This window comes from Mustela erminea, chromosome X (genome assembly GCF_009829155.1).
Source record: "Mustela erminea isolate mMusErm1 chromosome X, mMusErm1.Pri, whole genome shotgun sequence".
Classification (NCBI taxonomy): Eukaryota; Metazoa; Chordata; class Mammalia; order Carnivora; family Mustelidae; genus Mustela; species Mustela erminea.
In genome coordinates this window covers 89,402,292-89,421,291 of record NC_045635.1, presented here as the reverse complement: position 1 = coordinate 89,421,291, position 19,000 = coordinate 89,402,292, and the positions used below count along the sequence as shown (strand labels likewise).

Here is a 19,000-nt window from a genome sequence, read left to right as displayed (position 1 = left end):
TGTGTGTGTGTGTGTGCGTGTGATAAAATACCGACTGGCTGTTTTCTAGTCTCACCAAAGAAGATAGAGGGAAGTAATTGGCGTAAATTGCAGAATATTATTTTCAATAGAAGTGAGGAAAAATTTTGCAGTGTGGGCTTTTGGCAAGAAGGGAGTCTTGGAGACTGGTAGGAAAGGAGTGATCAAGTGAAAAGTGCTTCAGGTGAACGGTGACAAAATAAAAGTGCCAGTTCCTGCTTACCTTAAATGTCACCACATGTAAATCATTTAACCTCTGTGGCACTGTTACCTCATCTCTAAGGTGACTCAATGAGCTTCAGATTTCATTGTTTTTTTATCTATATTGGCCAGATTAAGCAGGATCCTCACTGAGGGACATTTCCCAGCAGGACGTATGGCCAATGATAGCTTTCAGTGTAACAAAATACTGTTCAAGGTTATGACTGCTGTGATATGATTTTTGTCTTTTCCTTATTTTGTTTGAGTAAAGTGTACTGGTACATTTTCTTCCCTTCTCTTTTTCTCTTTAAAATAGAATGTTTTTTATAGACGGTATCCCTGCTGGATGTAGATGCAGAAATCCTCCACAAGCTTTCCTGGGGTGAGGACCTCCGCCCAAGAACATGGCCTTTCTGAAGGACCTCCTCCACCAGTCCCCAGAAGAGGAAAAGAAGAAGCCCAAGACGAAACACCTGGTGCAGAGCCCCAACTACTACTTCATGGATGTGAAGTGCCCAGCATGTTACAAAATCACCATCCTCTTCAGCCACGCACCAACACTAGTTTTGTGTGTTGGCTGCTCCACTGTCCCTTGCCAGCCTCTGGGAGGAAAAGCAAGGCTTAAAGAAGGATACTCCTTCAGCTGGAAGCAATACAAAAAGCACCCTGAATCAAGATTAGTGGGGAACTATCCCAATAAACATATTTTGGTTAAAAAAAAAATCCTCAACAAAATACTAACAAGCAGAATCCAGCAGCATATTAAAAAGATAAAAACAGCATGACCAAGTGGGATTTACCTTACAAATGCAAGGGTGGTTAAACATCAGAAAATTGATCAATATAAAACACTACATTAATAGAAGAAAGAAAAATAAACCCATAATTATCTCAATTGCACCAAAGGACGTGACCGAGAAAGTGAAAAGGCAACCTACAGAATGGGAGAAAGTATTTGCAGATCATATATCTAATCAGGGTTTGGTGTCTAGAACATCTAAAGGACTCTTAAAACTTAACACAAAAAGACAAACAACCTAAGTAAAAAAGTGGACAAAGGATTAAACTAGATGCTTATCCAAAGAAGATCTACAAATTGCAAACAAGCACGTGGGAAGAGGATCTTCATCTTTAGTCATCATGGAAATGCAAATCAAAACCACAATGAGGCAATGAGGTATCACTTCATATTCACTTTAATGACTATTAACAAAAAAAAAAAAAAAAAAAAAAAAAAAGAAAGAAAGAAAGAAAGAAAGAAAAAAAAAGGAAAAAGAAAATAGTGAATGTTGGTGAGGCTGTGGAGAGATTGGAAGTCTCATACATTGCTAGCGGTAATGGAAAATGGCTCAGCCACTGTGCAAGACAATTTGGTGGTTTCTCATAAAAGTAAACAGACTTACTATATGACCCAGCAATGTCGCTCCTAGGTTTGTACAAAAGAGTTGAAAATGGGTAAAAAGCAAATAAACAAACACTCTCATGTATGTGGGAGGACTGTTTATAATAACCAAATGGTGGAAAGAAAACAAATGTCCATCAATGGATGAACGGACAAGTTGTGGTATATAATACAATGGAAGGTTATTAAAGCTATAAAAAAGAATGCAGCGGTGATACATGTGGATGACCTTCAGAAATGCACTGCTCAGGGAAAGGAGCCCAGACACAAAAGGTTACATATTGTATGATTCCAGTTATGTGAAATGTGCAGAATATACATGAAATACCCAGAATAAATCTGTAGAGGGTGAACGCAGGTTGGTGGTTGTCAGGGGCAAAGGGAGGGGGAAGGTGGAATGGAGAAGCATCTGCTTAACACGCATCGGGTTTCCTTTTGGGGTGATAAAAATGGTTTGGAACAAAATAGAGGTGGTTGTTGCACAACATTGTGATCATACCAAATGCTGCTGAATTGTTCACTTTAAAATGGTTAATTTTATGTGATGTGAATTTTACCTCAATAAGAAAAAAGTTTTAAAAATAGAAAGCTTGAATTTGACTTGTTGCCTATTCACATATGTCCTGGAAAAAAAAAAAGTTTCTGTCTAGGACTTAACTGCTGGCTTATTTTAAAGCAAACATTTAAGGAATGTGGACCTAAATGGGCTCAGGGATTACGTTGGGTAGGAAAGTTTTTTGGAAGCCGACAGAGGGGGATTAGCTGTGGAGCAACTTTCTCATTGTACCTTTCAATCTATGGACATGCAATGAGAAATATTTTATGAATTTTTAGAATCTTAATAAATTACTCTGAAATTCATGAAGTTAACTTTGTAGAATCGGACCATACATAAGATGGTCTTTTTTCTTTTTAAAGATATTATTTATTTATTTGACAGAGGGGGTTGCAGAGAGCACAAGCAGGGGGAGCCACTGGCAGGCAGAGGGAGAGGCAGGCAAAGGAAGAGGGGAAGCAGGCTCTCTGGCTGAGCAGGGAGCCTGACATGGAACTCGATCCCAGGACCCTGAGATCAAGACCTGAGCTGAAGGCAAATGCTTAACTGAGCCACCCAGGTGCCCCAGGATGGTCTTTTTGTAAGTTTTTTTTGTTTGTTTGTTTGTTTGTTTTTAAGATTTATGTGTTCTTGTCACAAAGTTATGCTTTAAAATGTTTGAGTGTTTTCTGAAAAGTGATTTATATGGAGCATGTGAATGATTGTTTAAGTACTAAAAAATAGATACACACACAAGAATGTACTATCTGAAAAAGCCCCATACTGGAAATTCCCCAATGGTCTTCAACAGTAGAATGAATAAATTAACACAATGAAATAATATACTGCAAGGGACTGAATGCACTGCTACAACACACAATAATATGGATGCATCTCACAAGTAATGCCAAGTAATAAAAGCCAGACACAAAAGAGTACATATTGGAGGATTCCATTAGAGTTCAAAAATAAGGAAAATTACTCTGTGTTGTTAGATCTTAAGGTAATGGTTACCTTTGCAGGGCTAGTTACTGAAATAGGTCACAAGGGGACTTCTGGGGTATTCTCTCTCTTTTTAAAAAATAAACTTTATTTTTTAGAGCAGTTTTACGTTCATGGTGGTATTGAGCAGGAGGTACAGAGAATTCCATATATAACCTTGGCTCCTACACATGCTTATCCATACTCCCCACCATACTGGTAAATATTTGTTCCAATCAATGAACCTACATTGATACATCAGTCATCTGGAGTCCATAGTTTACATTAGAGTTCACTCTTGGTGTACATTCTATGCCTTTGGACAAAAATGTGATAACCTGTATCCATCATGATAGCATCCTACAGAATAGTTTCATTGCCCTAAGAATCATCTGTGCTTCTTCACCTATCCATCTCTCCCTCCCCACTAACTGCTGGCAACCACTGATCGTTTTTCTGTCTTCATTCCTTTGCCTTTTCCAGAATGTCATAAGTTGGAATCATACAGAATGTAGCCTTTAGTTGTTCTCTTTTGATCTGGATGCTGGTTATGTGGATGTGTTCGGAATACGAAAATTCATCAAGCGGTACACCTGATTTGTGCTTTTTTGTATGTATGTGATGCTTCCATTAAAATATACAAAAGTGGGATCCCTGCATGGCTGGTTCAGTTAAGCAGCTGCCTTCTGCTTGGGTCCTGATCCCGGGGTCCTGGGATTGAGCCCCATGCTAGGCTCCCTGCTCAGCCAGGAGTCTGCTTCTCCCTCTGCCACTCCCCCTGCTTGTGCTGTCTCTGTTTCTGTCTCTCTCATTCCGATAAATAAATAACATATAAAATCTTTTTTAAAAATTAAAAAAACCCAAAATATCCAAAAGTGAGCAAATGAGCAAACACCACTGCAATCCCTCAAGCTCACAAACCTTTCCGCTAACTGCCCTATATCTCTTTCCTCCTGCTTATCACGGCCAACTTCTTGAGTTTTCTGTACACACTGCCTCTATTTCCTTACTTTCCTCTCATTCTTCAGCCCACTCCAATCTGGCCTTCTGTCCCCATAACTCTCCTAAAATAGCTCCCACAAAGATCACCAATGGCCTCCCATGTTGTTAAATTCAATGGAAAAATTTTTATCCTCAACTTGCGTCACATCCCAACAATATTTAATACCGACGACCATTTCCTCATTTTCTGAAACATTCTCTTCCTGCAGATTTTGTGACACAACCTGCTCACTGTATTCTTCCTACTCCTCTAACTACTCCAGCTGTCTCCCCATCCTCCTCTATGCAGATGTTAAGATGTTGGTTTCTGAAGGGTCAGCCCTAGGTTTTCTCTTTTCTTTCTACACTTCTCTCTTTAAGTGACCTCATTCATTCCAATGGCTTTCAACCCAATTTATATACTAACTCTCGTGTTACAACAATATCCCAGACTTCTCTAGGCTCATACTCATATATTCATTTACCTAATTCACATCTCCATTTGAATGTTTCACAAACATCTCAAACTTAGCTTCTCAAAGACTGAAAGCTTGATTTCTCCCTGCCCCAAGCCTTTTCCTTACCCATGCCATTAAACTGCACCAACCCAACCACTTGCTGAAGCCAGGGAGATATATATATATTTATATATATATTATATATATATTATATATACATACTCTGTGTATATATATATATACACACACACACACACATATACATATATATGTATATACACATACATATACACATATATATTTTGTATTCCCCTGTTGCTCATGCCCCAAATCTGGGAGTCCTACACCTCTCTTTCTAAGTGTCATCTCTAACCATGAAAAAATGGGGGAAGCTAGGTGAAGGTGAAAGGATTCACAGCAATCTTTTCTAGAACTTTCTCTGAGGTCTGACCAGGTAAATATCTGTAGTAGATGTTGTGAGGCACCACCCAGATCTGCATCCCCCTTGGCCCTCCAGTTCCTGGAAGTGTTCATTGCTGATGACTCACAATTATGTCCCTCTCTTGGCATCACTCTTAGCCAAAGGTGGCCTTGCTCAAGGTTGTGCCCTTTCAGGCAGGTTATGGTGTGGTAAGCAGCACATATTCAATGAGAATACAGAAGCTCACACCCCTTGCCTCAATTTTTGAAAACGTTGAAAGGTCATCCGGGCCCTGGAGCTCCCTGTGGGAGAAGCTGTGGCTTTCCAGTTCAACTTCTCCTCTCCCCAAATCTTGCTTTCTTCACTCCCTCACAGGCATTGGACCCAAGTGTACTCCCTCATAACCTTCCTGGTATGCAAATCTGTGCGTCAGAGGCTATTTCCAGGAAACCTCGCATAAGATAACAAACTAAAAATGTACTTACCTAGAAGAGTGAAAGAGGAAGAAGCAACACTCCAATTTAACACAAAGAGACAAGTGTTAATATTAGGGTGGGGTTGAGGAGGGTGGAGCAACTCTACCTACAAGGAAGACAAGATGGCTACAGTACAGGGAATAAATTGGAAAGTCTATATATTTATTTTGGAAAGTCTGTATTTTTGAAGGAACAGCTAAACAAATATTTCACTTCTACTCAGTTGCAGATTTCAGCTGGATCCCTTCTTATGCATCTAGTCTAGGTTACCACTCATTTCTGTTTCCTTATAAAAATAAACTTTTGGGGGCACCTGGGTGGCTCAGTGAGTTAAAGCCTCTGCCTTCGGCTCAAGTCATGATCCCAGGGTCCTGGGATTGAGCCCCGCATTGGGCTTTCTGCTCCACAGGGAGCCTTCTTCCCCACCCCTCTGCCTGCCTCTCTGCCTACTTGTGATCTCTGTCTGTCAAATAAATAAAATCTTAGAAAAAAAATTAACTTCTGGTGGGGTGCCTGGGTGGTTCAGTTGGTTAAGCATCCAACTCTTGGTTTTGACTCAGGTCATCATCTTAGGATCATGAGATAGAACCCCATGTCAGAGTCCATGTTCAGCATGGAGTCTGCTTGAGATTCTCTCTCTCTGCCCCACCTTAAATAATAAAATAAATAAATAAAATTGAAAAAAAAATCCTCCTGGCCCACCAAGTTCCCAAAATGGCACTTTGCTCACAGCTACAGTATGAAAGGGCTGGTGGTGGAGGCTTCTTCATCTTCTATGCACATCTATCCCCAATACACACACAGACATACAGATAGATACACACACACACGCACACACAAACAGACATAGACAGACACAGATACACACAGAGTATTGACTACCACAGACCAGGGTCCAAAATAAACTATACACTTACCTGAGGATATTTATATATATTTTTAAAATTTATTTATTTATTTGAGAGAGAGAGAGAGAAAGTGGGAGAGAGTGCGTGAGGGGAGGTGTAGAGGGAAAGAATCTTCAAGCAGAACCCCCACCCCCACCGATGAGTGCAGAGTCCGATGCTGGGCTTGATCCCATGACCCATGAAATCATGACCTAAGCCAAAACCAAGAATGGATCCTTAACCAACTGAGCCACACAGGTGCTCTGTGGATATTTATATTTTTGAAAAAAATCACCGAAGGGGAAGACAATACTCCAGCTCAAGAATAAAGGGCTGATGCTAGCTTTCTACAAACAGTTTTATAGTTTTAGCTCTTATATTTGTCAGATTCATTGAGGTAATCTTTGCATATGGTGTGAGGTACGGGTTCAAATTCATTCTTCCACATATAGATAGATACCCACTTGTTTCAGCACTGTTTGTTGAAAAGACTGTTCTTGAGCCATTGAAATGTACGGGCACCCTTGTCAAAACTCAACTGACCATAAATGGTAGGTCTGGCATTTAGTTCTTTCTTTGAAAATCATTTGTTATGTTCTCTAAGATGGAAGTAATATATGTTCAGCGCACATGGCTGGCTCTGTTGGTGGAGCATGCAACTCTTGATCTCAGGGTCATGAGTTAGGCCCCACACTGGGTGTGGAGGTTACTAAAAAAAGTAATGTATGTTCATTGCAGAAAGATATATGTGTGTAAAAACGAAGATCACATATTCCACCTTCCAATCTCAGTGTCACCCAATCCACTACTGTTAACATTTTAAAAATATCCTTCCAGACTGTTTTCTGAAGTGCAGTGTTTTACAAAAATGATATTATACTATAATGCTGATTTGTATCTTGCTTTTAAAAAAGCTTCACAGTGCATCTGATATATTTCCATGTTAGCAAATACAGATCTATGCCACATCATTGGTTTTATTGACTTCATGACAGTCCATAATATGGATGTGCTTACTGTTTTTAACCCTTTCTCCTGTTGTTAGACATTAGATAGTTTCCAATGTTTCCCCAATGTAACATAACTGTCATGAACATCCTATGCATACATCTGTACATACCTGTATGATTATTCAGTGGTAGCAAACTGCCAACCCACTGGCTGATTTCTCCCCACAGTTGCAGTTTGTTTGGACAGCACATCTTTTTAAATAAAAGAAGTTATGTTGAATTTGGATGATCTGTTAGGATACATTCCTAGAAATAGGATTGCTGGGCTTCATAGCATTCAGGTCTGATTTAGCAAGGTTCTGCTATTTGCTTGTCCCCAAATGATCGTTGGACTCTCTCCCAGGGCTAGTGCCATATTGGGTGGGTGGAAGACAGAGAGGATGGTGAGAGGCAAGCCATAAAATGAATCTCTCAGTATACTGATGTCCTGACCCAAAAAGGTCTCTTTTGGGATGTAGTATATCAAACCAGGAGGACTACTGGATTAAGTACCAAAAGATCTGGATCTAATGATCCAACTCTGCTATTATTATCTAGCTCTGTGACTTGGGGCTAGCTATTTAACCTCTCTCAGTCTCATTTCCTTACAAGATTGTTAGAATCAAATGAGATATTGTGTGAAACAGAGTTTGAGAGGCAGAGTCCTGTATAATTATAAGGCAGTGCTTGGTTTTATAAATTGTCAAAAGCATGTTTACGCAGGGTCAAGCAAACCTCAGCTGAGAGTGCAAAGCCTTGTCCACTGTCAACAGCCTGCTTTTAGAGGAGCTACTTTCCAAGGATAGACATGATTCTGGGTTGTAAAGACCCGGTCTGGTGCACTTCAGTTCTAGTCATTTCACAAGCCAGATATTGTGGGTACAAAGATGCTTATGATTAGTGCCTGTCTTTGCAGAGCTTAACAGTCCACTAGGAAGAGACACATGTGTTTTGAGATCATCAGAGGGATAAAGGATGTAATACAGGAGGCAGCCAAGACTGCAATGCATAAGAGAAACACTTGGGGGGCCTTTTGAGGCAGCATTCCACAAATAGCATTGAGGAGGAGAAAGGACCAGGTGTATGTGTGTGTGTGCGCGCGCGCACGCACACGCACACATATAGGTGCGTGGTAGTCTATGCCAGTTGAGCCAATCTGGGGCTAGACTTTATCTTAGACTCTGTGCTCATTTCTATGCATTTACATTTTCTTTTTTTAGTTTTGTGTTTCCCTTCATTTCCTAGTCAAGTTCTTTTTGAAAAATGCTAATCTGGTCTTAGCTGTACTAACAGGAAAAGAGATTTGGCTACACCCAAGCCTAGAGACTTGGAGAACCCAGAGTGTTCTGGAAGCCACTCTTGCTGGTAAAATAAAGAGCCCATTTGCAAACTAGGGAAGAGCTTGGAGGCACGCCTTCCTCCCTCCATGCCCGCTTTGTCCTGTGTTCTTGCCAGTTCATTTTCAGACCCATCACCCTCCTCCAACCATGTGTCTGCTGCCTCGGTGGCAGCAGCAACTACAGATTTTAGAAAAAGCCAACCAGACATCTTCTTGATCTTCTCTCTAGCCCACCTCCTTCCCCCAGTTTAGGTCGTCTGAACTTTTCCACTACAAATAAAAAAACCAAACGTAATGATTATTGAAGCCAGAGGAAATAAAGGATGTTGTTCTAGTCTTAATGCTTATTAAATTTGGACTTAATCTTCTTCATCACAATTAAGCCTTTAAACCAGCCAATATACTTAAACGAGGTGAAATGAAAAGACTTACTGTAAGAGATGACAGGAGGCTCTTCGGGAAATTAAAATCTCCAGAGATTTCCAAAGTGAGAGTTACTGAGCCAGGAAGGAGAAAGAAAGAAAAAGGTTTTTAAAGCTTCATAAACAGGATGCCAATTAGGCCCTGGGATTAAAAAGTTAGGTGATGTCAGTGTTATCGATGGGAGGAGGGGTTAACTGGAGCCAGGGAATTAATAAGCACTGTGTTGTTTCCAGATCTTTCTTTGATTCACTTCTTTTCTTTTTTCAAAAATCTGGCTGGGTGTGCCTTTCCTGTCTCACTTAACTCTTCTGTGACATGGGAAGAAACACATGGTGATCGTGGGAATGCCTACTTGCTTTTGTAAAGGTTCAAAAATGTCTTTCCCCAGTTACCAAGTCCCCTAATCCTGCTTTGATGCCTTTGAGACTGTCACTTGAGGGAGCTCCCTGCCTAGTGGCTACAAACCTTAAAGGTGACAACAGGCCTGGGTTGGGAAAACAATCTCTGAGAGGTGCCCTAAGTGCCTGATTTTCTGTTACCTGTTTGGACAGAGAGCCCTTTCCCAGAGACCCTTACTCCCCTGACCAGCTATCTCCCAGGACAGACCAGAAGCAGCCCGAGGCATAGGAAGGATGCCTCTCAGCTTGGGAGGTTTTCCAGGGCCCCACATTTCCACCAGCCGGAAGTTGGATTTACTGGCACCATCTGTGGGAAGACAAATGGCCCATTCTGGCTGTGCTGGTCAGATGCAGGGAAGAAAGAAAAGAAGGAGAAAAAATGGGAGAAGGCAGATTAGTAAATCAATAAACACCCAAGTGGCATATAACAAATGAACAAATGAAACTCCTCATAGGAAGGTGGTGGGTGTCCTGAGATGGTGATGTTGGAAGTGGAAGGGGAGATAGTTTCTTTTTTTTCAGCCCAAGGATAATCTCTTAAATTCTGGGTACAAACAATACAGTATAACTCTTATGGTTGTCATGGCAATGCGAATCCCTCTCCTCTGATGTCAGGCTGCCCTCCCCCCTCCTTTGGAATGTAGAATGCCAGATTTCTTTCCACAGTAAATGTTGTGCTTGGTTTCAAGGGCTCAATAATGGGCTCATCTAATAACAGCCTGTCTCCCAGGACTGTTTGTTCTAAACCCCTAAGGTCACATTCCTTTTGGGGAAGAGGGTGCTTGACATGTGGGAGACAAGACTAGGGTCGACAGGTCTTTTTTTTTTTTTTCCAGTTTAGCATGTGGACTGTTTCTGTTGATGTCTAGGCCAGTCTGACCAGTCAACGGTCCGCACCACTCCTCTCTCCAGCTTACACTGGCCCAGGCTGTGGAACCAAGCCATACCTGCTTTTAGGGTAACATAGGACCACATCCTGCTTTGGGGAGCAGGCTGTGGACTAGGGCACAAAGTTGACCCTCCAACTGCATGGCGCCCACCCCCTACACCACTGAAAATCTGCATCCAACTCCTGACTCCCCTTGACCTTAACTACTAATCACCTACTGCTGGCTGGAAGCCTCACCTGTCAAATAAACAGTCGATTAGCACATATTTGGTACATTTATGTATTATACACTGTATTCTTGCAATAAAGCTAGGACAAAGGAAATATTAAGAAAATCACAAGGAAGAGAAAATACATTTATAGTACTGTAGTGTATTTATTGAGAACAATCTGCATATAAGTGGGCCTGCACAGTTCACACCTGGGTGCTTGGAGGGTCAACTATAATTTGAAGAGCTCCTCCCAAAAATCTCTTTCCCAGTTGGCCTGCCGGAAACTACTATTATCAAAATCATTTTCATAGATGAAAACCTTAGGGGTAGCTGCCAAATGAAAATGCACCCTGTACCTGGTAAGATAAACTAGCTTGTAACACCCTAGTATAAATTAGAAAGGGAGAAGGGAGCTCTTGCGGGAATGGGCCACAGGATAAATCAATTCTGGTGTGGGAAGGGGAGGGAAGAGGATCATTGCACAAGACACTCCTCGGGACCCATGTCATTCCACGTTCCTCCAGAGCCTGTTCCCCTAAATCCTAGCTCAGTAAACCCAGGAGGCATTCTTGATACCTCCCTCTAACCTCTTGAGTCCAACTAATTAGTAATTCCTGTCAATGTTTACCTTTACCATTTTTCAAATCCATCCACTTTTCTCCACCTCCATAGTTACTATCCTCGTTCAGATGCACAGCATTTCTCCTCCGGGTCATTCTACAGCATCGGCCCCCTCACTCATCTCCCCGTTCCCACTGTTGCTCTTTTCTGACCCCATTCTCCACCCTGCAGCCGAAGCGATCACTCTAAAATGAGAATGTGATCAGGTCACTTCTCTGATTAAAACATTTTGATGGTGTCCTGTTGCTCACTGGGTCGAGTTCAACCTACTTAGCACACAAAGCACAGATGGTCCAAGCAGGACCCATCTTCCACCTTTGCCCAACACCTCCCCCACATCCTACACTCTGGCCACAACTAACTGCTCCTTGTGGTTTGCCAAACTCATCATGTTTCTGATCTTTTGCATAAGAGGATTTCTCATCCTGGAACCCCCTCCTCTTTCTTTTCCCTTCACCTAATCTACTCCTGTTAGTCTCTCAAGGATCCTATCCATCTACTCCAGATCTTTCTTGGCCCCTTCCCTCCCCCTAAGTTTAGGTTAGTTACTATTTTGCCAGGGACCCACAATACTTATGCGTCTCTCAGGAAATGCACCAGCCATGTTGTCTTACAACTGCTTGTTGACTTATCTAGATCTCCGGTAGACTGTGAGTTTCATGAGGGCAACGGCTGTGTCATTATTCATCACTATACCTCTAGTCCCTCACATAGTATATGTCAATCAACAATGCTTAGAAAATAGTTATTAATGAATGGACAACATCCAGATGGTATGGAGAAGCTGGGGAAATGGCTGACATTTTTGGTGAGTGAGGGATCCTAAAAGAAGAAACTGAAACTCAAGGGGAAATGGGTAAATAAAAGTGAGGAAAATTATGAAAGAAGAGCATTTTTAAAAAGATAATTTTTTTTTAAATTTTTCAGAGACAGAGAGAGAGAGAGCACACAAGCAGGGGGAGCAGCAGGCAGAGGGAGAAGCAGGATCCCCGCTGAGCAAGGAGCCTGATGTGGGAATCCATCTCAGGACACTGGGATCATAACCCAAGCCAAAAGCAAATGCTTAACCTACTAAGCCACCCAGGTAGCCCCTGAAAGGAGAGTATTTGAGGAGGAACAAGGCCTATCAGATATTAAAATATGTTATGATGTTACCTAATGACAGTTGAGTTCTTGAGGGAAAAAATCAACACCTATTTATAATCCTCATTACATGTGGGAAATTAGTATATTTTAAAGATGGCACATCAATTCAATGGGGAAAAGATGGATTATTCAAAAATTATATTTGCATAGTGGGCAAACTGAAGTCTTTAACTTACTCTTTACCTTAAAAGAAATTATAGATGAATCAAAGAATTTAATGTAAAAAATGAAACCTTAAAAGTACTAAAAGAAAATGTGGAAGAATTTAAATACATATAATCTTAGAAAGGAAAAGCCTTTCTAAGCAGGCCACGAATCCAGAAGTCATTTAAAAAATTGATAAATGTGACTTCATAAAAATTTAAAACTTCTGCACAGCCATAAGAAAAAAAAAAACATAGAAAGAGTCAAAAGAGAAATGACAAATTGCCACAAGATATTTGCAACACTACGGAAAGGACTAATTTCCTTAATTTCCAACAAGCTCAAACAAATCATCAAGAAAAACATCAACAACCCAAAGACAAACACATGATATAAACAGGCAGTTCACTGAAAAAAGAAAAAAAACACAAACGGCAAAATACACGTATAAAAAGATTTTCAACCTTGCTCTTCAACAAAAAGCTTGCAAATCAAAACAGCAAGATGCCATTTATTCACCTATGGTGCTGGCAAATATTCAAAAAATATTGATAATATCCAGTGTTGATGAGGGTATAGGGGAGCAAGCGATTTAACAACTGTAATTTTTAATGTACATATCCTCTGAACTAGCAATTCCATTTGTATAGCACAGAAATTAAATGGCTCTGGAGTCGGCCTGCCTGTATTCAAATTCTGTCTCCACGACTTAGCCTTGTAACCGAGGGAAAGTTCCTCACCTTCTTTAAAGCATCCCTCATCTGCAAAATGGGGATAATAATAGTATTGTCTTAGTCTGCTTGGGCTGCTATAACATAAAATGGCAGACTGGGTAGTTTATAAACATCAGAAATTTATTTCTCACAGTTCTGGAGGCTGGGAAGTCCAAGATCAAGGTGCCAGCATAGTTTGGTTCTGGTAAGGGCCTTCTTCTAGGTTGCAAACAGCCACCATCTTGCTATGGCCTCACATGGTGGAAGTGATAAGGGGGTCCCCTGGGCTTCTTTCAAAAGGGCACTAGGGGGCGCCTGGGTGGTTCAGTAGGGTAAGTGACTTCAGCTCAGGTCATAATCTCAGGGTCCAAGGGTTGAGCCCCCTGTGGGGCTCTGCGCTCTGTGGGGAGTCTGCTTGTCCCTTTGCCCTTATCCCCACTCTGCTCTCCCTCTCTTACTCTCTCTCAAATAAATAAAATCTGAAAAAAAAATAAAAGGGCACTAATACCATTTATGAAGGCTCTGCCTTAATGACCTAATCACCTCCCAAAGTCCCCAACTCCTTATACCAGCACATTAGGCATTAAGGAATTAGGACATATAGGCATTAGGTTTTGGCGACATACGAGTTTTGGGGAGACACAAATATTCGATCTATAGAAAATACTCACCCCATGCCGTTATAAGGATAAAATGACCTAAGGCATGTAAAGTGTTTAGCACAGTACTTAGTGCATAGTAAGCATTCAATGAATGTTAGCTGTTATTATTATTATTGTGCCCAAAGATACATACATTACTATATTCATTACAGTATTTTTATAACAGCACCTCCCCCAAAGAAAAACAAAACAAACAAATAAAACCTTACCCTAGCAACAACCTAAATATCCATCAGTTGATTAGGGATTGGTTTAATAAATGACGATATCCAGTGTAGTGCTGTGAAGTCATTGAGAAGAACGAGATGAGATACACCTATGGGAACCAATGTGGATAAATACCTAAACCATAACTGTATAATTTCACTGGTTCTCCATTTATGCAAATGAAGAAAGGAAATCTCTTTCTCTCTCCACACACGTCACTCTCTTTCCCTCAAGGTTATTCAAGATACTGAAAACAGTGTCAATCCTTGGAGAAATGATCTGGTAGATATATGGAAATATGGAAGGAAGAGTTTTATTTTTCATTACTTCTATATACGCTTTGATTTTTTTCATCATGTACATATACAACTAAAAAAAAGTAATCCAACAAACGCAGACTTGTTACTTTTCACAATGCTGCAACAGCTTCCCACCTCACTCTTGAGTAGAAGTCTAAGTCCTTTCAATGACCTGGAAGGTCCTCATGATCTGACCTCTTGCTTCGCTTCTACCTGTACGACCTCCAGCCTCACTGGCTTCCAGACTTATTTCGCAAACTTGCAGCCAGAGTCCCACCTCGGAACCTCGGCCACCGCCACTGTTTCCTTCTGCCTTTGAAGTTATTCACGTGGCTCACTCCCTCACTGTCTTCAAGTCTTAGCTCGGAGGCCACATCCTTAGTGAGGCCTCCTCCGCTCCTCCCCCCATGTAAAATCGCAACTCCTGACATCTCCGTCCCCTGCATTCTGCTTTATTTTTTTCCACTGGGTGTATAACCATCTAATGTGCTATATATTTTCCTTACTACTTTATGGCCCCTCTCTCCATTAGCATGGAAGATGCGCGAGGGCAGGGATTTTTGTCTGTTTTGTTCATATTCATCACTCTATCCCTAGTGCCTAGGGTCCAGTGTCTCTCACATAGTAGGTACTCAAAAATATTTGTTGAATGAATAGGCAAATGAGATTTCCAAGCAAGAAGGAGCCTAGGCACTCAGCCCTCCTTTTTTCCTATCCAGATCTTCTTTGAGATCCTCTCCCTCTCTCTCTTTAAAGATTTTTATTTATTTATTTGACAGAGAGACAGCAGGAGAGGGAACACAAGCAAGTGGAGTGGGAGAAGGAGAAGCAGGCTTACTGTAGAGCAGGGCTCGATCCTAGGACCCCAGGATCATGACCTGAGTCAAAGGCAGACACTTAAAGACTGAGCCACCCAGGTGCCCCTGGGATTCTCTCTTAATCCTTCTCCATCTTTTTTTATCGAGAGAAAGAGAGAGAGAGAGAAATAGTGCTTTAGTGGGGGCGGGAAAAGGGGGAAGGAGAGAGAGAGAGAGAATCTTAAGTAGGTTCCATGCCCAGCACTGAGCTCAGGAGCCCACCCAGGGTTTGATCTCAGGACTCTGAGGTCATCGCCTGAGCTAAAATCAAGAGTTACCACAAAAAAATAAAAAATAAAAATAAAAAAATAAAATCAAGAGCTGGACACAATAGACTGAGCCACCCAGGCCTCTCAATTCTTTTCCATCTTAAACTTCTAACTACTCCTGTAACCTTGTGCCTGGCAGAAAGGTGAAAAAATCTTTGTTGAATAATGGATTTATGTATTCATTCTGAGATATGAGTGATTGATAACTAGGATAAAGCCCGGAGTATTTAAATTTTAGTAGGTATCAAAACCTATAGGCAAAGGGATTAGCCAGCTACCTGGGGCCCCCAGGATCTCCCCACAATAAACTAGTACATCTGTTACAAACTTTGGAGCCCCACTATATTCACTTTCATCCCCCCACTTATTTAATGACCCCCATGGGCCTAACTGTGGTTTTAAGATTGTTACTCAATTTTCACAGTTGCCAGGGCCTAAAGAGAGAGTACATAATAGAATAGGGAAAACACTCACAGTTCAAACTGTGAATATTCTTAAAGAAATACACACAGGTAAATACCTATACACACATTCATATATACCAGTGGTCAAAAAAATGTCAGGGCAATTTCTGTGCAACTTCCCACAAAATAAAAGCAATATTTGATGTAGTTATAAAGTCCTTGAAGAATTCTCAGTCTTGCCAACTCTTGATTCTTTTATGGGCCAATGAAGGGGGAATCCCAGATCTACGTATTGCTAGGTCACTTGAATCGATCTCTGCTTCTCCAAAGAGATAGGAGACAGGATAAACTCTGCTAATAAAATTACACCTGGATATGCGTGGGAGGGACTGGGATTATAATCAACCCATCCAGTTTTATTCAGAGAACAGATAACCAATGTGTTTGTCAGTGTGTGTGTGTGTGTGTGTGTGTGTACACGAGCATGCGTGTGCACGTGCACATGTGTATTTGGGGGCATCATTTATATTGAGTTGTGGCTAGAGGGTCTCCTCTGAATCTTCTTGGAATCTTCTCCCATCCATCTCAACTCCTGCACCAAACACTTTCTTCCTCTAGCACTGACTCCAGTATCTTCCGTGGCAAGATGGAAATCCCATGTAAAGACTGGTCATTTCTAGGGGGTGGGAATGGTGATTGCAGAGCTTAGAGTCTAATGGGAAGTTGGACCACCTGGGATGTCCAACAAGACCTCATGCAGTATGACCCCCAAACAAGTAGCAACAAAGTCATAAGCATGAAAGAGTTCAGTGAGGGGGAAAAATAGTACAGTCAAATTTGCCAGCATAAGAGAATTAAGTCATTTGTCTGAAACAATGTCTTATCATTCAGGCCTCGGGTCTGAGTATGTAAACAACCCATGATCATTGAATATTTCTAATAGACTTCGTGAGAGTGGCAGTGCTGCTGGTCTGAAGACCATACTTTGCCTCATGAGAATTTAGCATATGTCCCCTGTGATGGTTAATTTTTTGACTGCACCACAGAGTGCCCGGACATTTGGTCAAACATTATTTGACTGTGGAGATTTTTTGATCTGCGGAGGTATTTCTGGATGAGATCAACATTTGATCTGGTAGACTGAGTAAAGCAGATCGCTCCCCCTCACGTGGGTGGGCCTCATCCAATCAGTTGAAGGTCTGAGTAAAACAAAAAAGTTGAGTAAGCCGGATCTCCTGTACTGCCTGACTGTTGAGCTAGGACATTCAACTTTTCTGTATTTGGACTCAAACTGAAACACTGACTTTTCTTGGGTCTTGATGGTGTTGTGTTTCAGACTGGAGCTCACACCATCAGCTCTCTTGGTTTTTCAGGTCTTTGGACTCAGACTGGAAATATATCATTAGGTCTCTTGGGTCTCCAGCTTGCTCACTATAGATTTTGAGACTTCCCAGCCTCCATAATTGCATGAGCTAATTCCTTATACTAAATTTCTATCTAACTCCACACACACACACACACACACACGCACACACACACACACACACACATCCTATTGGTTTTGCTTCTCTGAAGAACTCTGATACATCCTCAGATCTGATGTGAAAATCCAGCCCCCCAGTGACTGGGCACTGTAGTTTCATGGCAGGAGATATTAATTTATATTAGGATTCTAGAGACCTAAAGAGTCCTATCCTTTGGCCTTAGAGGCAGGAGCAAAAATCTGCTGTGGATTCATGAGTTCCCTGAAGCCTGTAAACAATAACAACTAATGTTTATTAAACTGTCATAGCCAGGAACTATGATAAATATTCATATGAATTTTCTCATTTAAATTTCCTGGGTGTCTGGGTGGTTCAGTGGGTTAAGCACCTGTCTTTGACTCAGGTCATGATCCTGGGGTCCTGAGATCAAGTCCTGTGTTAGGCTCCCTGCTCAGAAGTGAGTCCACCTCTCCCTAAGCCTTGTTCATGCTCTTTCTCTCTCTCAAATAAATAAATATTTAAAATAAATAAGTAAATAAATAAATAAAATTCTCAACAGGTACACTGTCACTATGTCCATTTTATGAATGAGAAAATGCAGACTCAAAGAGTTTTGATATAGTTAAGTAATTAAGAGAGACATAATCTTACTTCTTTCCTTAACTTCCAAAAGAAATCTTGTTAGGTGTTTTCCCACCTGGTCACTTATGCCATTACCTAATTCATAGGAGGGGCTGAAGGGAGATTTTAGAGACACACCTGTCCATTGGTTTCCCAGGAGACACCCTGAAAAGACTTGCTTTGGTTTCCCTCTTCCTCAATGATCATGGGTTCTTTACATATTAAAAAGTGGTGCCAGCTCCTAGCTCTTCATGGCCATTTTTGTGTCTTGGCTGTATGCTGTATTTCCTTGGTGGAGGCAGGTTACAGTCAATACTTTCTTCAGGCTCCTTCTGGCCAAAGCTATGGACTGGCTATCTGCAGTAGGTCAACAGCATGTATGCCTCTTGTCTATATCTCTGTATTGTGATTATCAGCAGACATCAGCTTCCAGAAGATAGGACTTAGCACTTTGGATGATGGGCAAGGAGCTTATAAATTTCAGTTCCTGGAGATGTGTCCTGTCTGTGTAGGTGGCAGCAAACAGAGTGATGGGCCAGATGAAACAAACAGCTCTAGGAGTGGCTCAAGTCCAGATTCAGTAAGAACTTCCTCTGAAGCTCCCATTTCCGAAAATGACCCGTAATTCTCAGAGCAGAGGAGTATGACTTTTTCAAAAGCCAAAACACAAACAGTCTTCTGCCTTAGAAGTAAATCTCAAAACTAAAAAATTGGCTAAGGACCTGTGATGATGCCCACCCTTCAGCCAATCTAAGAGCAAATTAGATGGCACACAGGGTAGAGCAAAGAGTCAAACCAGTTGAGTCAACTGGGGCCCTTAACTGTCAAATGAAAAATATTTCTCAGTTCTACTGATGGCATTAAGATCACAAAGCACTATGCTTATTTATAGTAATTGTTGATATATTTGCTTAGAGATCATATATATCACATACATACATATATATATATCACATATATATG

General features: G+C 41.2%; 1 protein-coding gene across 1 annotated transcript; it reads left to right on the top strand.

Annotated features, from left to right (window-relative positions):
- The first annotated feature begins 612 nt into the window (after positions 1 to 612).
- LOC116582323 (40S ribosomal protein S27-like) lies at positions 613 to 8,905 on the top strand. Its single transcript, XM_032329716.1, has 2 exons — positions 613 to 899; positions 8,816 to 8,905. The coding sequence occupies exons 1-2, from the start codon at positions 624 to 626 to the stop codon at positions 8,903 to 8,905; spliced, it is 366 nt and encodes a 121-aa protein (XP_032185607.1). The 5' UTR covers positions 613 to 623.
- Positions 8,906 to 19,000: the final 10,095 nt, after the last annotated feature.

Bases quoted from the DNA above. Each gene is read 5' to 3' on its own strand.
- LOC116582323 (XM_032329716.1), top strand. From the start codon at position 624: ATGGCCTTTCTGAAGGACCTCCTCCACCAGTCCCCAGAAGAGGAAAAG. The intron at 900-8,815 runs GTGGGGAACTAT...GTTCATTTTCAG, and splicing joins AGCACCCTGAATCAAGATTA to ACCCATCACCCTCCTCCAAC.